This window comes from Lissotriton helveticus, chromosome 12, assembly GCF_964261635.1.
Source record: "Lissotriton helveticus chromosome 12, aLisHel1.1, whole genome shotgun sequence".
Lineage (NCBI taxonomy): Eukaryota > Metazoa > Chordata > Amphibia > Caudata > Salamandridae > Lissotriton > Lissotriton helveticus.
In genome coordinates, this window is record NC_136073.1 from 601,352,632 (window position 1) to 601,377,353 (window position 24,722).

At 44.8% G+C, this 24,722-nt stretch overlaps 1 protein-coding gene across 1 annotated transcript in view; it reads right to left on the minus strand.

Moving 5' to 3' along the window:
* LOC144799890 (SLAM family member 8-like) overlaps nucleotides 1–23,721 on the minus strand; it is a 68,323-nt gene extending 44,602 nt beyond the window's left edge. Inside the window, exons 1-3 of the mRNA XM_078671497.1 lie at nucleotides 23,615–23,721; nucleotides 3,295–3,621; nucleotides 1,690–2,010 (exon numbers count right to left, since the gene is read on the minus strand). Of these exons, the coding sequence (XP_078527623.1) occupies nucleotides 1,690–2,010; nucleotides 3,295–3,621; nucleotides 23,615–23,654 (688 nt within the window). The 5' untranslated portion in view covers nucleotides 23,655–23,721. The remainder of the gene's footprint in view (nucleotides 1–1,689; nucleotides 2,011–3,294; nucleotides 3,622–23,614) is intronic.
* Nucleotides 23,722–24,722: the final 1,001 nt, after the last annotated feature.

Genomic DNA, 24,722 nt, shown 5'->3' on the forward strand with positions numbered 1-24,722 from the left:
CCACCTCAAACTCAATGCCAAGAAAACTGAGTTCCTTTTAATCTCCCCGCCCAAGAGCAACCCCGAGATCCAGTCATGGATTAAAGCCATCACAGCCTTAAACTGTTCCCCAACCATTGTGGGCTCGGCTAAATCGTTGGGAATTACCTTGGACTACAACCTAAATATGCGAGACCACATCAACGCAATGGCCAAATTGGCCAGATCCCACCTGAGCTACCTATGGAAACTGAAACCCTTTCTTGACCCTCCTGACCTAAAACTAGCAGTCCAATCACTAGTTATCTCTCGACTGGAATATGGTTGCTCCACCCTCTCTGGCTTACCCAAGGTCTCGCTGGCTCCCATAAAAGCCTGCCTCAACGCAGCCACCAGACTTCTTACAGGTTCCAGAAAATTTGATCATATCATTCCTCACCTGAAAGCTTTGAAATGGCTTCCCTTCGAGGCTAGGATCCACCTCAAACTGGCATGCATCACGCACAAGACCTTACACTCTAACTCCCCGGCATATCTTGCACAGAAGCTGGTGATATCCGGTGGAAGCAGAAACCTACGATCGACCAATGCCCTCCTCCTCCGGCCTGCACGCTTTAGGAAAATAAAAACCTACAATCGGGCTTTCACCGGGACTGCGCCAAGAATATGGAACTCCCTCCCCCCTGATATCAGAAGAATCCCTACCCTGGCACGCTTCAAAAAAGAGGCTAAATCCTTCCTCATGGGTAAATTCCTTGGATAAACCTGTTCAACAGCCACCTGAGAGACTAATGCTTCATCCTGCGACCCTGTACAGGACTTGAGTGTTATCCTGCCTATTGTATGACCCTGATGTATAGTTTTCCCCTATCCTATTGTACTGTACTTATGTGATATCCTTCCTTCCCCTTGACCCATCGCTGATGTACAGGTCTTCTCCTTCTGTATTACTCTATGAATATGTAAAGCGCTCTGATACCCTCACGGGTCAAGTTCGTGCTCTATAAAACCTTAAAATAAAAAAGAATAAAATAATAAATCCAAACCAGGGCACACCCAACGCGGCATAGCTGACAGCATTTACTGTTCACCTAAGAGTAGTGTACACTCCTTGCCATTCCCTTAGCATGTCAACATTAAGGAGGGGCTGTTATGGGGAATACTGGCCGACAAAGACTAAGCCCTGTGATGCCATTAAGAGTTTCATGATGTTACTTCCTCAAGCCCTGACATTTTGCTGAATTTACATCCATGCAAACTAGATAAATTCCACGTAGTTTAGCAATAACACTGAAACGAATTTATGTTTCAATCTTAAGAAATATATAATAATTATGTGATCGTAATGTAACGGTACACACATGATGATATTCATGGCTCCTACCGCTTTTCAAAACTGTAAACAAAATGTAAAATGCCTGCATTGCTTAGTGCTTCTGGTAAGGTAACACAGTGAGTTAGCGTTTGCTATTTGTGGGTCACAGGTTTGAAACATGGCAAGGCCTACACAACCTTTCATCCTTACAGAGGTGACTGAAAACCATTAACTTGGATGATTTCAAGTGCTTGAAACTTGTAAGACAGATGCCGCGCGTGCAATGAAATATTGTGCATTATCAATAAAGAATAACGTTGATTGTATCTCTACACAACCCTACTTGGAACTCGACAATGAGCAAGGAGCAGACATTGCATGGAGTTGTGCCTCACCTGGTTTGCTGTTACAGCCGTCCCAAGGGCGTACAGAAGTAGCCTCTTGGCTCACCGGATTGAAGGCGGTGCAAGAGTACGCCATGTGCTCCTGCGAGGGATGCAGGCGCACCCTGAGAATTCTTCCGCTCTCAAAGATGGAATGTGTTGCATTGTTGAGGGTTCCATGCTCATGGTCTGTCCTTCTCCAGATGTAAGACACAGCAGTCCCTTTGTCCACGGTGCATGTCAGGAACACGTCACAGCTGGAGTTGGAGTTGGATGAGCGGTTTGCTTCAACTCTTGAAGCAAAGACTTCAACTCTTGGTTTGTTCACCATCTCTGTGTTAACATTGGAAAGATGAAAATGGCAGGTTAGGATAAGTAAGTCATCTATCCCAAGTGCCAGCATGTGGTTATGCATATGCTAAGTTCTGATAGGCCTCCACAGAATCCCCCGGTGATTTGCAAAAATAGTCTTGAAAAGTAAGACATAAGCACATTAGCCCTTATAATGCAAGGGTACAGTCACTCTCCTTCCCTGCAGCACCCTTAATGCTGTAGGGCACCATGGCCTTCCTCCAGGAGGGCAATACTCCACACAGAAAGTACATAGATAGGTGCAATCACCCATTTTTACACCCACAAGGGCAAAAAGGGATTGTCTAGTTTAACTGATAATTCCTCTCTGCCCAGATAATACCGTTTAGTGAAAATATGTTCCAAGTACATGGGTAGGCAATAGTTATTCTGTTGCATGGTACACTATACATTTTTACGTTTTAAATGAGAAAGAAACTTAAAAACTCTGGAGGTGGCTCACAAGATGTCTAATTAAGTGATTAAAATATTGATGTCGGTTCCTTTCTATGTGGCCTCTTTAATTAAATTATAGCTCCCTGAGGGGATAATTGGTTTATACCACTGTAGAGGTGTTGTATAGTGTTGTACTGTATTGCATTGTATTGAAACATTTATGCAGCGCTTTCAACCCCTGTGTTACACTGTGTAGGTTGTTTGGTTGGAAGTGTGTTGTCTTGGTTTTGATCCAGTGTGGGAAGTGTTTCCATGTTTCCAAACTATATGAACTATTTTCACCATAAAAAGTAGCAACACTGTACTTCTTGTCATGGAGACTAATAGATCATAATCCCTACATCTTGTTAATATATATAACCCAGCCCTAAAGTTAGCCCCATCCAGTGCACATTTTAATTTGCGCTGTGCTCCCCTAGTTCTGCTAGCTATGTCCTTTTGTGGTCACCATGGGTGTGGTTGCTGGCACATCTACGGGCTTGGATATTTTTCATGAGGAACTAACCAAGACAATTGGATATCCCTGTGGTAAAAGCATCATTGTGGTGCACTATTGAGATAGACAGGAGAGTAGCACTTTCGCTGTACTGGTAGCATCAGCCCTATTAGGCTGTGGCAGCCAGTAGGATAACACCATCACCGGCAGTCGCCTACAGCATAAAGGTGTCCCTGAGTTTAAATCCAGGAGTCCACAGTCTGTTGATCTCAGGCAGATCCCATGTAATCCTTATTGAAATCGGCTACTACTGGTTAGAATGCATAACTAGAGTTCCAACCTACTGATGTCTACTTTCCTTGAATTCCACTTACCATACACCGTAAGGACAACTATGTTAGTCTCAATCCGTCCGGTGGAGTCCATTAGCAATGCCTTGAATGTTCCACTGTCTCCCAATTCCAAGTTATCAATTTCCAAGGTAAAGTTAGGAAGGAGGCGAGCCCTTCCAAAGAAGCGGGATTGGTACGTTGTTTCAGCATCTCCTTTGAAAAACATGACAACCAATTTCTCTGTTGATGACAAATGCCTCCAGATGACTCCTGTGACGTTGAAATCCGAGGGTACCTTAGCTGAGATTGACACATTCTCCCCAACAACACCTTCCAGCTGTAAATAGCCCCTGACGCTTGTCAGCCGCACTAAAAGAAAGGAACATTCTTGTTTTATTAGACTACTCTATCATTTTGGGATTAGAGAGAAAACGTTGGTCCTTACCATAAACCCCCCTACAGTTGTTGAATACATAAACATGGTTTAGAGTTTGAGCTAACATCATAGTGACTCAAGAAATGTAAAATCTCTAAAAGTAAAGTCATGTAGCCATGTGGCCTAGGAGAAGTATTTAAAAAAGAAGTACCGTGTCTTTTTTTTTTTAATTGTAAAATACAACTTTGGAGTAAAGTATGAATTTTAACTAAACTTTTATTCATAGTAAAATTGAAATATCTGCATTAATATATGCATAGACATTAAAGTATACTTCGGCTTATGAATTGGGTGCCATCTTGTTCTGATTTAATTCTGGACAACCTCTTTTACTTCACGTCTCTAAAGAAAGATCCATCAGGTTACATAGCTCTCATAGTCTCAAACAGCATACAGCTAACTTTCCATAAGGGTGTACACTTCCTACAGGGTCAGACCTGTAAAAGCCAATCTATATCTGAGGTCACAAAGATCTAACCAGCTCAGCCAACTCACAAAACGATTACTCTCAGGTCATATAGTTATTATTGGACTAGGCCGATGAAAATAAAATTATGGTCAGGTTACATAGACCATAAAAGTGCAGGCATTTGGAAATAATGTTATCTTGCAAGTTACACATATCTAACTGAATGTTGACTCTCACTGCCAAGCTAATCCTTAAAGGGTCAGGACAAATATGGCAGACCTAGGCCCATATTACGACTTTGGCAGTCCTACAGCGGATGGTGCAACATGACTTCCACTGTAGGACCGCCAAAGCCGTGTTTCTGCCGCAGACCAGGTTAGGACTTCAATCCTAGTCTGGCAGGCAGTCGTGCAGCGATCTGACAATGGTGGTCTGTAAGCTCAAAGAAGAGCCTAACATACAGACCGCCGCTGTCAGAGTGCCAACTTAACCTTTCCGCATGGTGTGGCATACATGCCACACTGAGCAGGAACTGGGGGCGCAAATCCAGGGGTGCCCCCGTCATGCACCCCCAGGAGCAGCAAAGGGTACTGTTGCCTCTGCCTAACCCTTTTAATGGCAGGCTCACCACCATGAAAGGGGTGGGTGGACAGGCAACTTCTAATATACTTGGCGGTGCTTCAGCAGCACCGCCAGCATATTAGTGCTACTGACCGCTGCGCCACTGCCACACGATCCTGGATCTCCGGCGGATGCAGCGGTCCGGTGACGGTCTGACCACCACACTCCTAATACTGCTGGCAGGCCCACAGTGTGGCGGTGGTCGGACCGCAATCATAAGTATGGCAGTCCTATGGACGGCCAAACTCGTAATAAGGCAGACTCCAGCATCTGACAGCAGAACAAGACTATTTGATCAGGACTACGACAACAGATTCCTGAGATCCTACAGGCTCAGACTTCAAACACCAGAGCTGTTCATGAGGTTATAGGTATTTACAAGGCTCAGGCCACTGAGAGCTTATTTACACATCATCTTACACAAGTCTTACGGAATTAAGCTTTTGACAGAAAATCTAGTATGCAGTGTACAGAACTGTTACAGGCTAAGGTCTCAAATGAAAGAACCAGGTGATGCAGACCTTACAATCACAGGTTCCGAAAGGCAAGTCATATCTTAGAGGCTCATGAGTATGATAGCAGAGTTGTATGTCAGGTCACTAATATTAGAAAATATCTAGACTCCCAAATGTTTAAAGCATCAGTTTTACAACTGGTTTGTTGAGCCCCACTTTGAACAGCAAGATTTTAAAGGGAAAACAAGTCACAATGCATTAGATTTGTTTCCAAAATAATGCAAGAAATAGGAGTAAAAAAGAATCCGTGACCTATACGTTTCCAGTACTTTTTTTAAACCGTTTGTGTACAGCGGACACTGAGGACAGCATAGTATGAAGTGTTGAGCACTGAAAGCAGACACATAAAGACAGGAGCGTCTGTACAGAATGTCAGATTTTAAGGACACACACAGAAGATAAATGTATATACAATGGATCTCAGAGGAACTCCCTAACATAGTCAGTTGTTATCCTGGAAACTCTGGCCTAGGTCAGCCAATTTGAGACCTATGTTAGACACCCCTGCATAAAGACTAATGTCGACCTTTTAACAGTTATATCCTTAATTGACACTGTTCACATAAGTTGCAAGTTTCTCTCACGCGCAGAAAACATGAAATGAACGAGAAGCAGCTTTGTGGGAGTTGTTCAAAAATAGGAACAGGGACAGTAAGGATGCCAAGTACATCCGGTCACTCTAAGGAAAACATCCAAGCATATCATGTTTCTTTCAGGGGGGTAAATAGATTTTACTAGACCTATGATGGCAGTATCTGACTATGTCAAAACAATGACATAAAAAAAATATAAGAAGGCACCTGATAAAAGATGCCTGTACTTGGGCATGTATGGCCACAATTCTGATGTTTGAGGCTGTACTTTGGCATATGCCACTTTATCATGCTCTCTGATGGATGTTCTGATTATATGAGGCTTTACAAAGGCCTATGAAAAGTGTTCCAAGCATCTGAGCCTGTGCTTAGCCCTGTGAGACTGTATCACCACATGTAAATCTGTGCTGTTTATATGATGGCATTCGCTAGGCACATGATGGCTGCAACCAGCATATGATGGTTGTTACTGGGCACGTGGAGTTGTTCTTGGGAGTCTGATGGGTGTTTATGGCCCTATGTTAGCTGAATCTTGGGATATATGCTCATTGTGCACAATAAAATGTAGATGTGGAAGTAGCTAAGCTGGTACTTGGTTGATCATTTTGGTGCCTGATCAAATCTTGATTTTTCTTTGGTGTATGATGCAAGTAGTTGGGGCACGTCATGGCACTATGCATATTGTTGGACCTGGCACTTTTTGGCAGGTTCACCCCGAAACTTTTTGCTTTTTCCTAGCCTGTTTCTGGAACCTGGTGTTGGTGATTTTAGGCCTCTGCGCACTTTTTCACTGTGGTGCAGTGTAAAGTGCGTGAGCTCTCTGTGTGTGTGGTGAGAGTGACCTGCCCTCCCATAGGAATGAATGGGGAATATGTATGCCCATGGTAGTTACTGATGTGTGGGGAGTGCAGGGTCGAGTTTGGTATGTACGAACTCGTGAGATTGAATGCTGCGCAATGATATATGCGGCATGATTGTGTCTAGTGTGGAAGTGCCACTTCTAGAAGTTGGCATATTTGTGTAATTTGTCTCTGGCGTGTGATTGGCTGAAGCTGGCTGGAGCCTGGCTCCAGGAGTGTGCCTGGACCTGCTTGTGGATTGACAATCTGGTTTGTGGGTGACAGGGGCTGGGGAGCCCCCAGGAGGTTGTCTGAGTCAGCCCTTGGTTGAATGACTGCATCTGCAACTAGAGTGGTGGGAGGAGATAGCACCTGGGAGTGAATAGGGCTGGGTTTTCCCCACACAATGCTGGCTCCACCCCCTGTGGTGCGTCTGATGTCCCCAGCCTGGCCAGTGAAAGGAGTTCCCTATAACCAGTTGTAGCTGGTTCTCACATTGCCTAAACCCTGCTAGACAAAGGATTTTATGGTATAAAAAGGGGCTGTGTCCCCTTACAAAATGTTCTTGTTCTGACTTGAATCCTGCCAGAGGCGTGCAGATGCTTGGGCCCAGGGGAAGGCTTGCCTCCCTAGGCCCTGCCCAGCCCCTGGATACCTTATGGACTTTCCTTTTCTGGGAGCTGCTGAGCTCCACCTTATGTCCTGGACTGCTGGTGTCCTGGACTCCTGAAGGACCTGTTGCTGGACTTTTGTTCCCTTAGCACCTGGGAGCGCTTTGTGGTGCTTTTACCTATTTTCAAGCGTTTCTTCGCCCCGCATTTTGCGTGAGAGAAAGCCGGTGCCCACCCGGCATTTGCCCAGGATTGCTGACCCCAAGCGAGTGCCCACCTCGCAGTTGTGCCGCTCGAGATAGCGAGGGTGCCCGCTTTATATTTAAATTAATCTCAGGAGCCTACCCCGGATACTGCCCAGAAGAGATCGTCAGTAGGGCCGCGCTGCCATTGGCTGCCCCAGTAAGAGTTGCCGCGCAGCCATTGGCTGCCCCAGGAAGAGTTTCCACGCAGCCATTGGCTGCCCACAGGAAATAGATAGCCGCGTCATCACCGGGGCTCCGATGAGCCGAGGAGAGCCTCGGTCTGCCGGCGTGTGCCCGCACTGCCTGAGGAAGAATGAGGAGCCCCTGTGAAGGGGGGGCTCCACGACGCGGAGAAACCAAGAGACCGGAGGGCCCCATGGATCCCGGGAGGCTCTCCCAAGCCCAGACGTCCTGCCGCCACAGAGAGAGGAACGTCCCTAGGAAGCTAGCCCGGTGAGTGTCATCAGGCTGGGGGGAGCGGCGGGCAGGTTCGGAGTACCGGCAAGAGGCACAGTTGCATGTAGAGCCCCGAGGGCTCTGTGGGCCATTATCTCTTGAGTCCCCCGAGCGGGACTCCAACGTTAAGGGCATTGTTGTTATTTGAGCCCGAGAGGCTCCCCGCCCACATTTGTGTCCAGAGCCCCGAGAGGCTCAGACGCGCCTATTTATCTCGAGAGCCCAAGAGAGGCTCAAGGCGCCCCAAGTGTTCCCGGGTCCCCCGTGAGGGACCCCACCGCCCAGTGAGGCTGCATTCTTGCTGAGAGCCCCGAGAGGCTCAAGCTGCACCTTGGTTTTGCGAGTCCCGAGAGGCTCGTGGGGGCAACATCTTTTTCGAGCCCCGATGGGCTCCGGGGGCATGTTTGTTTAAGGAGCTGAATTGGCTCCCCCCACCCCCCCTTATTTTTTAGAGGAGCCAAGGTGCTCCAAGGCCACAGTGATTTTAGCGTCCCCACGAGGGACTTGGGGGACATCTTTATTTACAGAGCCCCGTGTGGCTACAGCCTGCGCATATGTGTCTTCAGAGCCAGTTGGCTCCAACAGTTGGCGCAGTTCTGTTCTAGGGTCAGTGAGGGCCCTGTCGCAGTTATGTTGTCTCCCAGCTGCCCAGCCATTAGTGGGCAGCTGCACCGTTTAGGGGCAATGGAGAGAGTCCCTGTGTGGGACAGAGATGGCACAGAGGTGCCAGGCCTTCTACAGCTGCGCAGCACTTAGTGCCAGCTGCAACGTTTAGGCCTTGTGACTGGTTCTAGCTGCCCAGCAATTAGTGGGCAGCTGCAACATTTAGGTTTGCACCGGTGGCGCACCCCTGACTGGCGCTGCATTGGCAGTGCGCCCTGACATTCTGAACACAGGGCTTTTTGAGTCCCCTTGTTGGATGGCCAGTTGGCCAGGGGGCTGGTATGTGATTTCTGCGCAATGTGATTTCTATGTTCTTGATAGCAATTGCCTAAGGTGATGTTTGCGCAATGTGACTATGAGGTTATTTTACCTATGAAGGTTTATGCTAGTGAGAGTTTATTTCACTATGTGAGTTACGCCCCTAAATGTGAGTTATGCTTAGGGGGAGAGTCTAATGTGTTTAGACTAGTGAGAGATTGCCTACTGTAGTTTTTACCGGTTAGGCCCAAATGTGAGTTATGCATAATATGCTATGCCATTATGCCTGTGACACCTCTGAATGTTTTTATACATCATGTGTCTTTCCTACACCTCTGAATATTCTATGCATCATGTGTGAAACTTCTGATTGTTATATGTTCAAAGTGCTATTTCTAACAGTATTTCTAGTTCTAAAAGTGTTGATTCTGACAGTGGCCCTGTCCTGTAAATAATCCCTTGTGAATATTGCCCGTGCCAGTTGGCACAATGTATATTGTGTGATTACTATCTGATGTGTTTTGACAATACAAAAGTTATTTTTATATAACCTTGTGTGGAGTTCCTTTTGTGGTGTGCCTAGGATATTGTTGCTGTTGTGTGCGTGCGCAAATGCTTTACACATTACCTCCGGGATAAGCCTGTCTGCTCGTGCCAAGCTACCAAGGGGGTGAGTAGGGGTTATCTTGGCGTGTGACTCCCTTGCCCTGACTAGAATGGTGGTTTCTGCCTGGCTTTGGCGTCAGCCTTAGCCATCCAGAAATCCCAGTTCTAACACATATGAAAACTTCACCTGGGTGCATGTTGACGACTGTACCTGAGCATGTGATGCTTACCTGACATTTCAGGCCCACCTGGGAATGGGAGAATGTACCTAGACGAGTGATGCTATACCTGGAAACACGAGGATCTACCTGGGATATTGTGGCACCTCCTGGCATGTACAGGTTTATGAGTGCTTTACTAAAACCTTTGAGGCTGCACTTGGATATGTGAAGCTACATACTGGCATCTGCGAATGGCTCTTCGTCATAGAGTGGCTGGGCACATTGTAAAGCATTTGGTCTACTTTGCAGTGCACTGCTTTTATATGGGTGAACCTTGGTATATGGGTTTGAACTGGCCTGACTCCTACAGGCTAGTTATTAAACTCTTTGATTGGGGTAGGTTTAGCTGTAATAGATTTACTGTATTATTTGTTGTTGGCAACGATGTAACTGGATTCTTTAAACTTTGAGATTTGTTTACTACTGGTGACTGAGCATAATTGTAGGGTTACTTATGCTTTTTTTTATATTTTTCCTTTCAAGTGACGCACCAAAACACTGATTGCTAAATGGCTTATACTGCCTCTTTTGTGCCTATAATACAGTCCAGTGGAAGTGGCATGATAGCTACAAAATGGATCCTAACAGACCTTCTTAATTTGCTGACATAAGTTTCCATTTTGTATTTTCTGGGGTAGCCAAAAAAACAGAACAAATGAAAGTAGGCTTCAAATAGAAATGTAACTGATTCTGATGATATCTCTTCCACACAATGATAGCGTCTGGTGAACGGGAATACCCTTTATACTTAATTTAAACTTTACCGGCGCATACTCCACTGAATCGTGAATAGGTGAAAATGTTCATGTAAAATATTCTAATTTTGTTTCCCAGAATGATCAGCTCTCTTTGCCTAGAATGAGCTTGGGGAGCACTCTGAACAGATATACAATATAAATCTCAGACAAATTAGCACTTTCACACAACAGCTTCGCAGATAGCCTAGATGTGTCTATGCACCATAAACGTTGGCCGTCTACGGCACTGACCAGACCACGGCTAAAATATGCATACTCTGGCAGCGGCGACTGCCACATGTTCCGACTGTAGATGAATGGTTGACAGAAATGTACAAGATGACCTATTGTGTTCTATTACTTTTTGGACAAAGTCCCACACTAAGCCATGCAAATCTTGATAGTATTCAGTCCCGAAATATACCTCCTGTGTTGCTGGAGCCTTTGGAGTCCGCAGAAGCTAAGGATCAGCAGACCGGTCAATTGCGTTATGGTGCCTGAGAATGCAGGGGAGTGACTCCTTCACCCCAAGGGAGATTCTTCAGTTGTCCTTAATGATCCAGAGGTCCTGCACAGAGCCTGTATGGTGAAAGGGCACAGAAGATGCTTTGGACGGCGAGGGAGACGAAGTCGGGCCCAGTTGATGGCCAGTGAAGTCCAGACTGTCCACACGGTCGAATGTCATTGGTGTCTTGTTTCAGAATCTTGTCCACGTAAAATCTAAAGTCATCTATCCAGGTAAGCCCTTATGTACCCACGGGAGAGGGTTGGACAGATTCAGGGGACCCTCCTAGGGGAGGTTCAGGACAGAGGGCAGGTTACTCCCATGTCCTTTGTCCAGTTTCGCACCAGAGCAGGAGCCAAGGGCTCCCAGAACTACTTTGAGCTGGACTATGCACAGGGACACCAAATGTGCCCTAGGTGCAGACTTTCAGGCACTTTGGAAGTGCACCCACCCAGCCCCAATAACCTAAATCCTGCCTGGGAGGTGGTCACGCCTCCCTGTGACAGGATGCCAATTGTGCTGTCTTCCTCTGCTCGAGCTTGGCTCAGCAGCAGGAGGACAGAAAGGGGTCTCTGGTTGGCAGCATCCATTTTGTGCTGTCTGGGTCAAGAAGGTTGGCACTGGAAAGACCAGTGACCCCATGAAGCTCGCTTCTGAAGGGTGGAATCATATCTCCCACACCGGTTACCGGTGTGGAGGTATGATTCCAAGGTGTTTGGTACCAAACATAACATGTTTTATTTCAGCCATTTTCCAGATAGCATTTACCGCGAGGTTAAATGCACCTCTACCTATATGTCTGGCTGAGTCACAGACAACCCTGGAGAATGGTCTCCGAAGGCTGCAGAAGGGCTCTGCTCATGCAGGGGCACCCTCTCACGTAAAACCCAGCACCCTGCCTTCAGGATTGTTAAGGCGTGCTATAGGGGTGACTTATAAGTTTTAAGTGTAGTGACCTATAGATTAACCCTGGGCAAAGTACTATGCTACGCTCGTGTAGTTTGCAAAGTTTGCGCTACTCACACTATCCGAATTGCACGTAGCACAGTGCAAACATGCATAGCATAGCAGTAATTTTTTACTTGCTCGCGATCCTCAACGTCAAGTTGGCGACTACGAGCAAGCAAAATGACATCCCGGCGAGACTTTTTCCTCGTTCGCGATCAGCAACATCAAGTTGCCGATCAAGAGCGTGGAAAATAAACCTCCCAGCGAGATTCTCAACGCGGGTGGGACAGGATACTCATTGTGAGTGGTCGCGTATGCTCGCGACCGCTAGCAATGAGAAAGTACCAGTCCGCGTTGAGAAAGCTGCCGCTCGAGTAGAAATGTACTCGAGCGACAGAATACGACCACTTGCAGTGTGCAAGATGCAGTTTGCACTGATTGCACAGTGCGGACAAGCATCCGGCACTGTGCAATCAGTGCGAACAGCATTTTGCACAGTGCACTACGCAGTTCGCGTAGCTACGAGTAGCTTGTGTAGTGCGAAGTGCACTTCGCGTAGCTTCGCGTAGTGCTACTCAACAAACTACACCCGGGGTTATAGATATAGTGAACCTATATCTAAAGTAAGTGGTGCAAGCACCAGCTTACACAGGCTGCAATGGCAGTTCCGTAATTCCATTTTGCATGGCCTCTCATGGGTGGCATAATACATGCTTCAACCCGTGGGAGGCCTCTGGGGTACCTATGCTCTGGGTACATGTGTACCATATACTAGGGACTTATAAGGATACCCCAGCATCCAATCGGGAGTGTACCAAAGTACATGGCATAACATTTTAAGGAGAAAGCAGATAGGCTGTGGTCCTGATTAGCAGGATCCCAGTAGGCTAGTGAAAAACCGTGTAACACCAGGCAAAAAGTGGGGATAACCATAAGAAGCAGATCCTACTTTCCTACACCCCCCCCCCCCAAAAAAAGTAAGGAGATGAGACTAACCTTGCCCAGTTGAGTCTTCATTTTCTAAGTGGAAATATCTGGAAAGGCCATCTGCATTGGCATGGTTACTCCCAGGTCTATGTTCCACTGTATAGTTCATCCCATGTAGGAAAATGGATGAACTCACCCGTTTGGGGTTTTCACCCTTCATCTGTTTTAGCCATAAGAGGGGCTTATGATCTGTCTGAACAATTAAGTGAGTGCCAAACAAGTATGGCCTCAGCTTCTTCAGAGCCCAAACCACAGCAAAGGCTTCCCTCAATAGATGACCAACGTTTCTCTCGGGGTGTCAACCTTCTGGTGATAAAAGATACTGGTTGATCCTGACCCTCTGCATTAAGTTGTGACAACACAGGCCCTACCCCCAACCCAGATGCATCTGTTTGGACAATGAATTGTTTGGAATAACCAGGAATTTTCAGAATGGGAGCAGTGCACATGGCCTGCCTGAGATCATCAACTGCCTTTTGACAGCTAACTGTCCACTGAACTTTCTTGGGCATTCTTTTAGATATGAGATCATTTAAGGGAGTCACTATGGACCTATAGCCCTTAACAAATCTTCTGTAGTACCCAGTCAGGCCCAAGAAAGCTCTGATCTGAGTCTGGGTAGTGGGAGCAACGGATCACTGAAAGAATATCGACTACCACAATATCGAGTACCCAAAATATCGAGGTGAAAATATCTACTACAAAAATATCGAGTTTGTATGTACAAACAGGTAAGTACAAAAATATCGACTACAAAATATCGTTTACAAAAATATCGTTGTAAAAAATATCGACTTTACTAAAAACAATGTTTAATTACATTAATATAAAAAATTAATTACTAAAATATAATTAACAATACTTAAAATAACTTTTAATAATTAAATATTTAATGAAAGTAAAAAAAATATATATTTTTTTAATCATATTTCTTAAAACATATATATATAGTAACAACATTTAATTAAATAATAGGCAATATTGTATATGTACCCCAAAAACCCAAAACTGACCCTGAACCCTAAAAATACCCCTTTACCCAAAAACTAAAAACTGACCCTGAACCCTAAAAATAACCCTTTACCCAAAAACTGAAAACTGACCCTGAACCCTAAAAATACCCCTTTACCCAAAAACTGAAAACTGACCCTGAACCCTAAAAATACCCCTTTACCCAAAAACTAAAAACTGACCCTGAACCCAAAAAATACCCCTTTACCCAAAAACTGAAAACTGACCCTGAACCCTAAAAATACCCCTTTACCCAAAAACTGAAAACTGACCCTGAACCCTAAAAATACCCCTTTACCCAAAAACTAAAAACTGACCCTGAACCCTAAAAATACCCCTTTACCCAAAAACTGAAAACTGACCCTGAACCCTAAAAATACCCCTTTACCCAAAAACTGAAAACTGACCCTGAACCCTAAAAATACCCCTTTACCCAAAAACTAAAAACTGACCCTGAACCCTAAAAATACCCCTTTCATTTAACATAATTAGCAATTAATCAATTAAATAAAATTAATTACCAATTACATTTTAATTAATTAACAAACATTTTTTAATTAACAATTAATTAAATATTACTACCAATTATTAAATTAACATATTTAATTAATTATAATTAAATTACTTCCCACCCTATTCCCCTATAAACCCACAACCCGCTAGAGAAAATACATTATTTTAATTGACATAATTAGCAATTAATCAATTAAATAAAATTAATTACCAATTAAATTTTAAATAATTAACATATATTATTTAATTACCAATTAATTAATTATTACTACCAATTAATAAATTTACATATTTAATTAATTATAATTAAATTACTTCCCACCCTATTCCCCTATAAACCCACAACCCGCTAGAGAAAATAAATTATTTTAATTGACATAATTAGCAATTAATCAATTAAATAAAATTAATTACCAATTAAATTTTAAATAATTAACATATATTATTTAATTACCAATTAATTAATTATTACTACCAATTAATAAATTTACATATTTAATTAATTATAATTAAATTACTTCCCACCCTATTCCCCTATAAACCCACAACCCGCTACAGAATTAAATTACACAATAATTAAAAAAATAATTAATTTAAAAAAATAATAAAATAAATTGACACTTTTCACACATATTATAACATAAACACACTATAAATAATTAAATATTATTTAAAAAACTATATTTTTTACTATCTAGATTATATACTTGGATATTTTCACTGTCTATATTATTTACAGTCGATATTACTTCACTTACCTTAAAAACGATATTTTGGCTGTCGATATTCTGTCTAGTCGATATTTTCTCCAAACGATATTTAAAACTCGATATTCTGTCCAGACGATATTTTGGAGTCGATATTATGTCTGTGCACCGGGAGCAACCCACTCCATTATGGTCTGGATTTTGCTCTGCAATGGTTGAACCTGGCCTCCACCCATAAGGTGGCCCAGGTATACAACCTTACTCTGGCACGTTGTGGCCTTGAGAGTGAGGCCTGCTTTCTGCAGAGCCTCCAAAACATCCTTCAGGTGTACCAGGTGATCCTCCCTGGGGGAGCTAAAGACAACTATATCATCAAGATATGCTGCACTATAGGCTTCCAGGCCTGTAAGGACCTTGTTCACCAACAGTTGGAATGTGGCAGGTGCATTCTTCAAACCAAAGGGCATCACAATAAATTGATATAAATAAATTGATAGTGCCCACTAGGGGTTGAAAATGCTGTTTTTGGTTTGGCACTCTCAGCTAGCCCGATTTGCCAATATCCAGCAGTGAGGTCAAATGTGGGCAAGAACTTGGCTGAGTGTCTATGAGTTCATCTGCCCTAGGAATAGGGTGAGCATCAGTCCTAGTGACTGCATTGAGCCCCCTTAGTCCACACAACCCCTAATTTCTCACGTATCAACATGGGTATGAGGTTTGGGTATCAGGACCACTGGACTAGCCCAAGGGCTATCTGAGGGTTCAATTACTCCCAATTCCAGCATCTATTGGACCTCAGTCCTGATGCAATCTCTGACATGGTCAGGCTGCCTGTAAATCTTATTTTTAACAGTTAAGCTCTCACCTGTGTCCACTTCATGGGTACACCAGGAGGTCTGATTAGGAGTCAAAGAGAACATATGCCTGTATTGATTGAGGACCTTCCTGCAATCAATCTGCTGTTGCTCAGTGAGGCTGCCTGCCAAGGTCACACCATCTACTGAGCCATCATCAGGGTTCTGTGAGAGGAGATCAGGGAGGGGGTCACTCTCTTCCTCCTGTCCATCATCAGTAGCCATGAGCAAGCCCATATCTGCCCTGTCCACATACCTCTCAAACCTCCCAAACAAGACATAGAGGACTATGTACTTGGTCTCCACTCTAGGATGGCTGAGTACATGAAGAAGGCCAGCAAAAACATTGTTGCTGCCACCATGGTAAACTATGCACTCTTCCGGAAGGGGTGAAGAGAGGGCCATTATGGCCTTCTCCACCATCTCCCTGAAAATCAGAGTTGTCCAGGTGGGAATCATCTTGATTCTCCTGGCAAGGGTTTGATTCTAGTTCATAGAAGACGTCACCTTCTGACCTGTCTTCATTCCCTGCCCCACCCACTCTTTCCTGTTCATCTGACTCAGGCATCTTCCTAAGGTCATCTAACAGTAACACCTCAATGAGACTTTGAGTGTTGGCATTTCTTCCTGTCTTCAGCTTTCTAGAGACACATGACTTTCAATTCTTGGATTGTAAACTCATTGTACCTAGAAGGCACAGAGGAACTGGTGGCTAATCCTTTAGAAGACATACTAAGTGTGGTGTGGTGTATGCACTTAACTAACCTAGTGGGAAACTAAACTCTCTTAGATTGGAGAAAGGGTGTGCTAGATCCTTGACTACCCAACACCAGGTGCAGTAGAACTTACTTACTTATTCAAAGCTGGTATTATATGTACCTAGTACTTTAGTGGTTTCGGTTAATCAATACAAAGATTTATCTGGTAAAACAATTGCAAGCTTGAATCCCAACCGCTGCACACCAATGTGAGAAGTTGGCCTGGTATATGCTGTCCACTAATTGAAGTGGGCACCTTGCACCAGTCCAAATGTTCCTTATGATGTATGAGGCCAAAGATAACCTTTAGAAAGCTATCCTAGTGGTAGCCGTGGAGAGAAGACTTCAGGCTTAATCTTGAAGGAATGTAAAGCAGAACTAGTTGCAATCTCGGGGAGCACATTAGTGACAAATCTGTTAACAAACAAAAGAACACCACCCTTCTGCGACAAATCCTGACCACTAAAATCTAAAAACACCCCCTCAAATCAGGTAAAAAAATCTGACCCACTCTTATCCTTTTTCTGACGACACGCTGTCAACTTATCCCAGTCCACTCGCTTTGTGGGATAAGGGAGGGCATGCAAGCAATAATACGCCCCGGCAAAGCCAATAGCTCTGCCTTTGGCTTCTCGCCGGGCTTGCGCTCCTTATCCCATGCTCTGATCTCATCCCATGTGCCACCCAACTCCAATACATGGTGCTGCGTATGGACCTGTCTCCATATATCTACCGGCACCAACAAACCAAAAAATAACTCTATATCAGCTAACGTAATCACTGTGGAGGAGGTCGCCTCCGTCAATTCCTTACAATATGAAGTAGGATTTTTCGGGGGTCCGGCAACTGGCTCTTTAGGGAGAGGACCTCACTCCTTTTCCAAGGAGTGTAGATCCACTGTTCTTGAAACCGAGCATTGACTCGCGGTCTGATTACAGTATCCATGGAGTCGCGCAATTCTGGTATTTCAGGATGGTAAATGGGGTGGACTTCCCTCATGGGATGCTGTGCCCCAATTGTCGGAACCTTTTGGAGTAACCTGCCTCGGTAACCCACCAATGTTGTTACTTTTCTGAAAACCTAATTCAGAGCCATATCTGTGACGTATGTCATGGATAATCTGCGGTGCAATACCCTGGAAACACTTCTCCCACAACCATACCAGCGTGGCTGACATGTGCTTAAGGGCATGCTGCTGTATGAAGGTGTCATAATCTTTCATCACACGCCACACATCTTCTATGCTATAGATTGAGTTCCGGCCCCACTGAGCCACCTGATTCGCCACCATTTGTTTCTCCTCATCACCCACAGCAGAACGCACTAACACTTTCACCATGCGATTTCAAGTTGCTGCCCAATTCGCTCCATGTATCCCAAGTCCAGGCGTTTCAGCATTCAACAGTGTTTGGGGTGTCACACTCACAGGGGAAAGAGCAGATGGAGAAACAGGTACCATCATGTAGGGAGACAGAGTTGTAAGGGTGAAAGGGGTTGTTGCGGTTGAGACAGAGCCAAGAGACAGGGCAGGGAAGGTAACGGCACCTGCCCCTGTGACCGATGGGAGTAGAGGAGACACACGTGGGGCTGGGGCTGAGGCAGTAGTACTAGAAGCAGCAGCACCAGAGAAAGCGGCACCAGAAGCCAAAGACTGGGATGTCGGGACCGTAGGGTATATCCGTTCAGGGGCATAGGGTGGTGGGGGGCAAAAATCCAAAAGCTCTTCAACCAACTAATCACCCTCTTCTCCAGCAACATAACATTTGTCCGTCTTGTTGTATAGCGTTTTAGGACCTTAGTGTAATTTTCCCGATTCATGCCCTTATATAGGTATAAAATACCGTATCCTTATATAGGCATAGAAATCATAACCATATTAAGACATAGCTCAAGTAGTCCTAATACGGCTTGGCTACTTCCACTAGTTCCGAAAATCTACAACGATTTCTTGGAAAAACCCGCCTTCAGCAGTCAGTGACTTCCCCATGCATGAATATTAAGTTATCCAAGAAATCATGGAGTTTTCAGAGAATTAAGTCTCTGATGATGTTATTATGTCCAATCTTACGTCAAACTCGGCACCTTCAAGGTATAAATATGCCCACACTTGTCCAAACAAACACACGGTGGTTTGGAGCAGTTCGACTATCTACTTGCCTTACGCGCCCTGCTACAGCCAGTGCCGAAGGAAGCCGACCCTCCAGTAGACGCACTGAGATAGACGCTGTCTTTTCTCCTGCCGAGAAATCCAGCTTCAGTGTTTCCAGGCTACCCTTGCGGATTGCTGGGAAATCAAGTCCTGAGAGAGAGATACAAGACCTCCTACATTCTAAAACCAAGGTACGGAGCTGATTAGACCCTAAGAGAATTCTTGGAATAGATTCTTGGCAAATAATACTAAAACTAGGCTACACCCTACTTACTTCTTCCCTTGTACTAGACCTAGGTTAGGTACACCGGGGTAGGCGTATTTTAGAAGCACCAGTTGAGTACTTTTGGTCCTTATTTATCACTGTATGTATTTTATGTATTTTATGCATTGTAGGTATCTTATGGCTTAGAAACCATATCATGCTTTTACAATAATATTTTATAATACTCTTCTTACTGTACGCTTTGTACTTTACCGCAAGTATTACGATCACAGCAGTTCATTTCTTATGCTTGAGAAAGAAGACTGTTCAATAAATACCCTTTTATTGAAAACGCCCGTCTCTCTATTTCTCTGCACCTCTGGTGAAACGAAGCATGCATGATCGACTGAGTGAAATAACTATCTATTGTTTCCGCTACTCTAGAGATATATTTCTTATTCTTGAGGGAACAAAGTTGTCATGTTTTAAGCGGTGTCAGAAACTAATCCCTTCTTGTTCATTCGAGAAAGTTTCTAGTGACCTCTGAGCTAGCTGGCACACACACAATTAAGTTTAGTGTATTCGGTAGAGACCTAGTTGACTTCAGTCCTACGTCTAAACTACAGGATACACTATTCCAATGCGCTGAGCCTATTGGGAATATAGGAACTACACTACGGTCTGTAGTCATAACTTCCTATCTGCGCACTCTATACCTTTCTCTATCTTTTCTCTTTCATAGGCTACTGCTTTCTGTGTAATAGTTTGTGTCTGTCTCTTTTGAGACTCTTTCTCTGCTCTCATACATGGCTGCTTTGCTTCCTTCTGCCACACTCTTAAAGAATGAAACATGGACTGCCTACTCCTTTTATCAAACAATTTGTCCTGCAGGAAATTCAATTTTTGTTCATCAAACAAGCCAGTAAGTGGCCATTGCAGCTCAGCATTGTCCCTCGTATATTTATTCCACAATGTGCTACACATAATTGGGCCAATACCATGTTTGACGTATATGTCGAAATTTGGAGTATCATCCGGAGGTGCAGGCTGGCTCTCTCCCAACCAAGCATTAGTAAAACAACATCGACATCCGAAACATCCTAACTTACTTATACAAGGCATCTTAGTATAAGAATATAAGACATATGCACTGTCCCTAATGGTCAAATATAACACCAACAACTGTAATAAAAGAAAAGGTAAAATAACCAACATTATGCACGAATCAAAACCACATGGTCCAGAAAGCACAGTCACTATTCACTCGAAAAAACCATTTCACAAGCACCACCATCAGCGTCGGTCCACAGACCTCATAGCACCCAAACACAACAATCAAACCACAAGTCAGTCCAGAGACGGTACCAGATTCTAGAAGACAGGCTCTAGCCCTAAACCTTTTAAGTGAAAGCCAATCATCATCTGGCCCGGCAGATTGTTCGCGAACAGCCCCAGACCTTTTTCAAACACGGGCCAAATTACCAGTTGGTCCAATAGACTGCTTACAAACACTCTATGCCTTTTCAAGCGTCTGCCAACCCACCAAATTCAAGACAAAACGAACCGGAGACCGTATCAAGACACAGCCCGTCGACTCGTGTCATTCAAGCAAGGCAGTTCAAAAACTACAGACAAGACAGTCTAGAGACTAAATCAAGACACAGCCCAGAGGCTCGTGCCGTTCAAGAATGGTGCCATTTTCCCAAGAACCAAATCACTCACCTGGTGCACATAGGTCGATTCAAATTATTCTCCACTGCCGACTCTTCGGACCAAATGGTCAACTCCAAGATTTTGCCTTCTCAGGAGCCCTGCTCGTGACCACTAGCTGAGGAGCCGTCCAATCAGACGGGGGGGACAGCTGCGAGAACCGAGCTCGGTCTTGTGTGGGGTACCCCGATCCACCCAACCGACCTGACACCACCCCAACCCTGCAACCCGATTACGGGTGAGAGGAGCACCGTGCGGGGTACCTGTTCGGGCACCAACTGAAGGACGGGGCCCTCTAGGGCCACGCAGGTTACTTACAACCACCTTCTATGCCTTCCCAAAAATGAAGAGTCGGTCAGACACTAGAGAATACAAACCTACTTTATTAGATCTACTCTGCAGAGGAGTCCAATCAGACCTGCGCCCTAAGATGTCTGCCGAGGGACTGACCCCCCAACACTTGGTAATACATAATAAACCTTCCTGGGAGCCTTCAACCACGCACCCTGTAGAAAGTTACTGGCCTCGGCCAGACATGAACAAAGGAGGCACAGAGGGATGAGCTACCACCTGCCAGATGGGTACGTACTTATCTATAGCTCAAGGCCACAGCGCCGAGTCTCAGTGTCTCCTAACATGAGAGCAGAGTTACACATTGAAATTGGTATGCAAGAGCAAAGTAACCTATTCATTAGTGAGTCGGGTTGCAGCCTTGGACAGAAGGAAAAATAATAACAAAGTACAGTGTTCTGCTGAGGCAAGCAATACTGAATAATGAGGCCCGTACGAGCACAGTCCAAGCAGTCTAATAAGGATTACGAAATACAAAATCGAGTCACACTGAGTAACGAAAGCTTACATGTTGCAGGGATAACTCAGTGGGTTGCATAACGTGAAGACAAATGGCGTCTATTTAGCGCCATATTGCTAACCTAACATAGCATAAAACAAGTGCATTGCAGGGAGGGGAATTTCAAACCTAACAGGGCGCACAGCATTGGGCTAGCCACTCCTCCCCTGCTTTCCATCAGACCTTCCCACCCGCTGGCCTCAAACCAAGCACTTTTGCTTTCTTGAAGTGCGAGAAGCAGAAACATAAAATGGTGGTTTTACCATTTTATGTTTCTGCTTCTCGCACTGCGAGAAAGCAGTGGGGCGACGCTCCTCTGCCCTAATGGAGGAGCCGCCCCTGCGATTAGGGGCTAGATAACCCCTTTGTACCTTTCGTAATAGCGATTACCAAACAGCAGTTCGCAAAAAAGCACTACTTGGTAATCGCTGTTACTACTGTTCGTACATCTAGCCCATTGTCTTTAGACACATTTCTGCCAAATTGTAACAGTGGGCAAAGAACCCCTCCCTATAGGGTAGAGTTAAGCTTGCTCACTTTGTGCATTTGGAGTATGGTTCATCTGTGTGAAGAGGCACTACCAAGCCACTGTATACAGACACTGCATGCAGCCACTTTGGGAGTACAAATTCACTTTGGTGCATAGGCATCTCGCGGGTGATAGTGCGCTTTACAAATACATTCAACATAGGTGATCTTGTTGCCGCAGCTATTTACATTGTTAAGCAATGCACCTGGGTAACGCAACATGCAACCATGAACGACTTATGAACACTGGAAAATATGGACATCTGAAACACAAGAGATGGAGAAAGGCAGGAAATACATATGTGTATTGTCGAGAGAAGTACATTAAAATTGGGAAAAGAAAGAAGCTGTCCAGGCAGAAATTGCTGCTACTGTGGAAAATTGCCCAGAAATCTGGATCACTTTATTTGCCTGTGTCTGTAAACAAAGTAATCACCTCTGTCCCACTGGCAGAAAGGCATGTAAACAGGACTTGTTTCAACAGTTTTAAGTCAATGCAGTACAGAAAGTAGAGAAATGCCTATTTATGGTCATTGCTCTATGTAATGACACGAAAGGGTTGAAGTGCCAAGTGATATATGTTATCCAGAATGTTACAAGTGAGAAACATTCCTGACTGTGTTTTTGTAACAGTATGTGTGATTTTAGTCAACTTAATTTATTTTACCAAAACTGCATTACATCAGATAGTATTGGTGAATAATTGTGAATAGTTACTGGCTTTCTCGAGAGTCCATATCTAACTGTCTGATCTAAGTTGCCTCTTTCGGTGGCAGAACCGACATACAGACATGCATAAAAAGTAAAGTAAGAAAAGGTTCACAGGCCACTACTTTCTGGCAGCTCGACGCCTATAGTGGTATCTGGGTACCCTTCTATACAATTCTTATGGTGTTAAAAAACGATGCGTTCCAGGCTTCCAAGTTTTTCATGTAAGCCGGGTTAACGAACACCAACGCCGTCTAATCTTGATTCAACATCACGCCTCTTACTTCGCCCGCCCTACACTTCCTGTCCCTTTAGCTGTCTCCTTTATTCATCCCTGCTTTCTGCCTCTGACTCTGGTTTCGTATCTTTCTCTTTCTCCCCCACTCACTATTTTCTTCCTTTCTCTCACACCGTGGGTCAAAGTCTGAGGATTACAAAGAAGTCCGGGTTCCCATCACACTCGGTTACACTCTCTATCTTTACCGTGCGGTTCCACAGCTCTTCCCCACTGCGAGCAGGAGACGTTTTTAACTTCTCTTTTTGCTGTTCACAAATTGAAGAGAAGTTACCACATTTTTTCTTTTAGTAAAATTATGAAAGCTCTACGAAATCAGTTCCATCACGAGACATATATCTAGTACCTCAGATTTCCACCACACGGATCACGTCGAGGCAGTAATATTCCTGTCTTGGGAGTAATACCTCTTCACGGAGCTTACCTTCGAACACCAAGAGCGCCAGAAGCAAGTGGGACCCCATGCGACCGCCTCAGGACGTTCGTGACGCTGCTGTCTTTAGTAGAAAGTGAAACCTCTGGTACACGCCCGGATGTGATGCGCAGTTCTTCTGGCAGCTCGTCATTCCTGCTAGAAAATCCCCCTTGTTTACTTACAAGTCTCGGCCTGCAAACTGCAGAGGAAATGAGAAGTGACTGAGCTATGTAGTTTAAACTCATCTTTCGTCTACTCCCAAGTCATTTACCAAGCATCCAGAGTAAAAGTCCCATAAGGCTGCAACTTAGGCACAAAAAGGAGATGGTTTCCCTTCCTGCACAAAAACAATCATCCCCTCAACACAGGCACCCTTGCATCATGGTGTAAAGGTGCCTGCGTTGGTGCATTGCAGCCTATTTTGCACCGGGGAAAAGGACACAAATGTGCCGTATCTCATAGATGCAGCACATTTCTGCCCTTTTCTTTTGCCGTCGGGCAGCGCAGCAGTATGGACTGCAAAACCTCATAAATTAGGCCCACCATTTCTAACAATGACATACCAGGAGACCTGACTAAGGGATGTGGTGGCTCAATGCAGCGAACTCTGTTCTTCGTGCTGGAGAGGGTTCACCGGGTGCCAGCTGGCCCACCTGCCCCTGGACGGCCACTTAGACCAGGGGTGGTTAAGCTGCTCATTACAAGGACAGGGGTGTGCTGTTGAAGGGGTCAAGGACTGAAGACCCGCTCCAGGTGGGGAACAGTAAGGAATCGCTGCTCCAGAACTTTACTGCTGCAGGACAATCACAAAAGAGACCCTTCTTTGCAGTGAAACGGGCGCTAAGAGAGGAGGGCCTTCAATATTTATTGCTATTCTGGGCACAGCTTATAATCTTGTTGGATGGCAAGGCTCACTTTTGTAATGACCCAGATGAAGCCTTAGCTGGAGGCCTACAAGCCAGGGGGTCGCTTGGTGGAGATTCGGACTGAGGCTCGGTCAATACCAGTACGTCCAGAAAGTGCTCCCGTAATACACCTGGCAACAGCTGCTCATGCAACCGACCAGGTACTAGACTGAACTGGAAAGAGCAGTGACGCTGCTGGCTGTAGCAGAGAT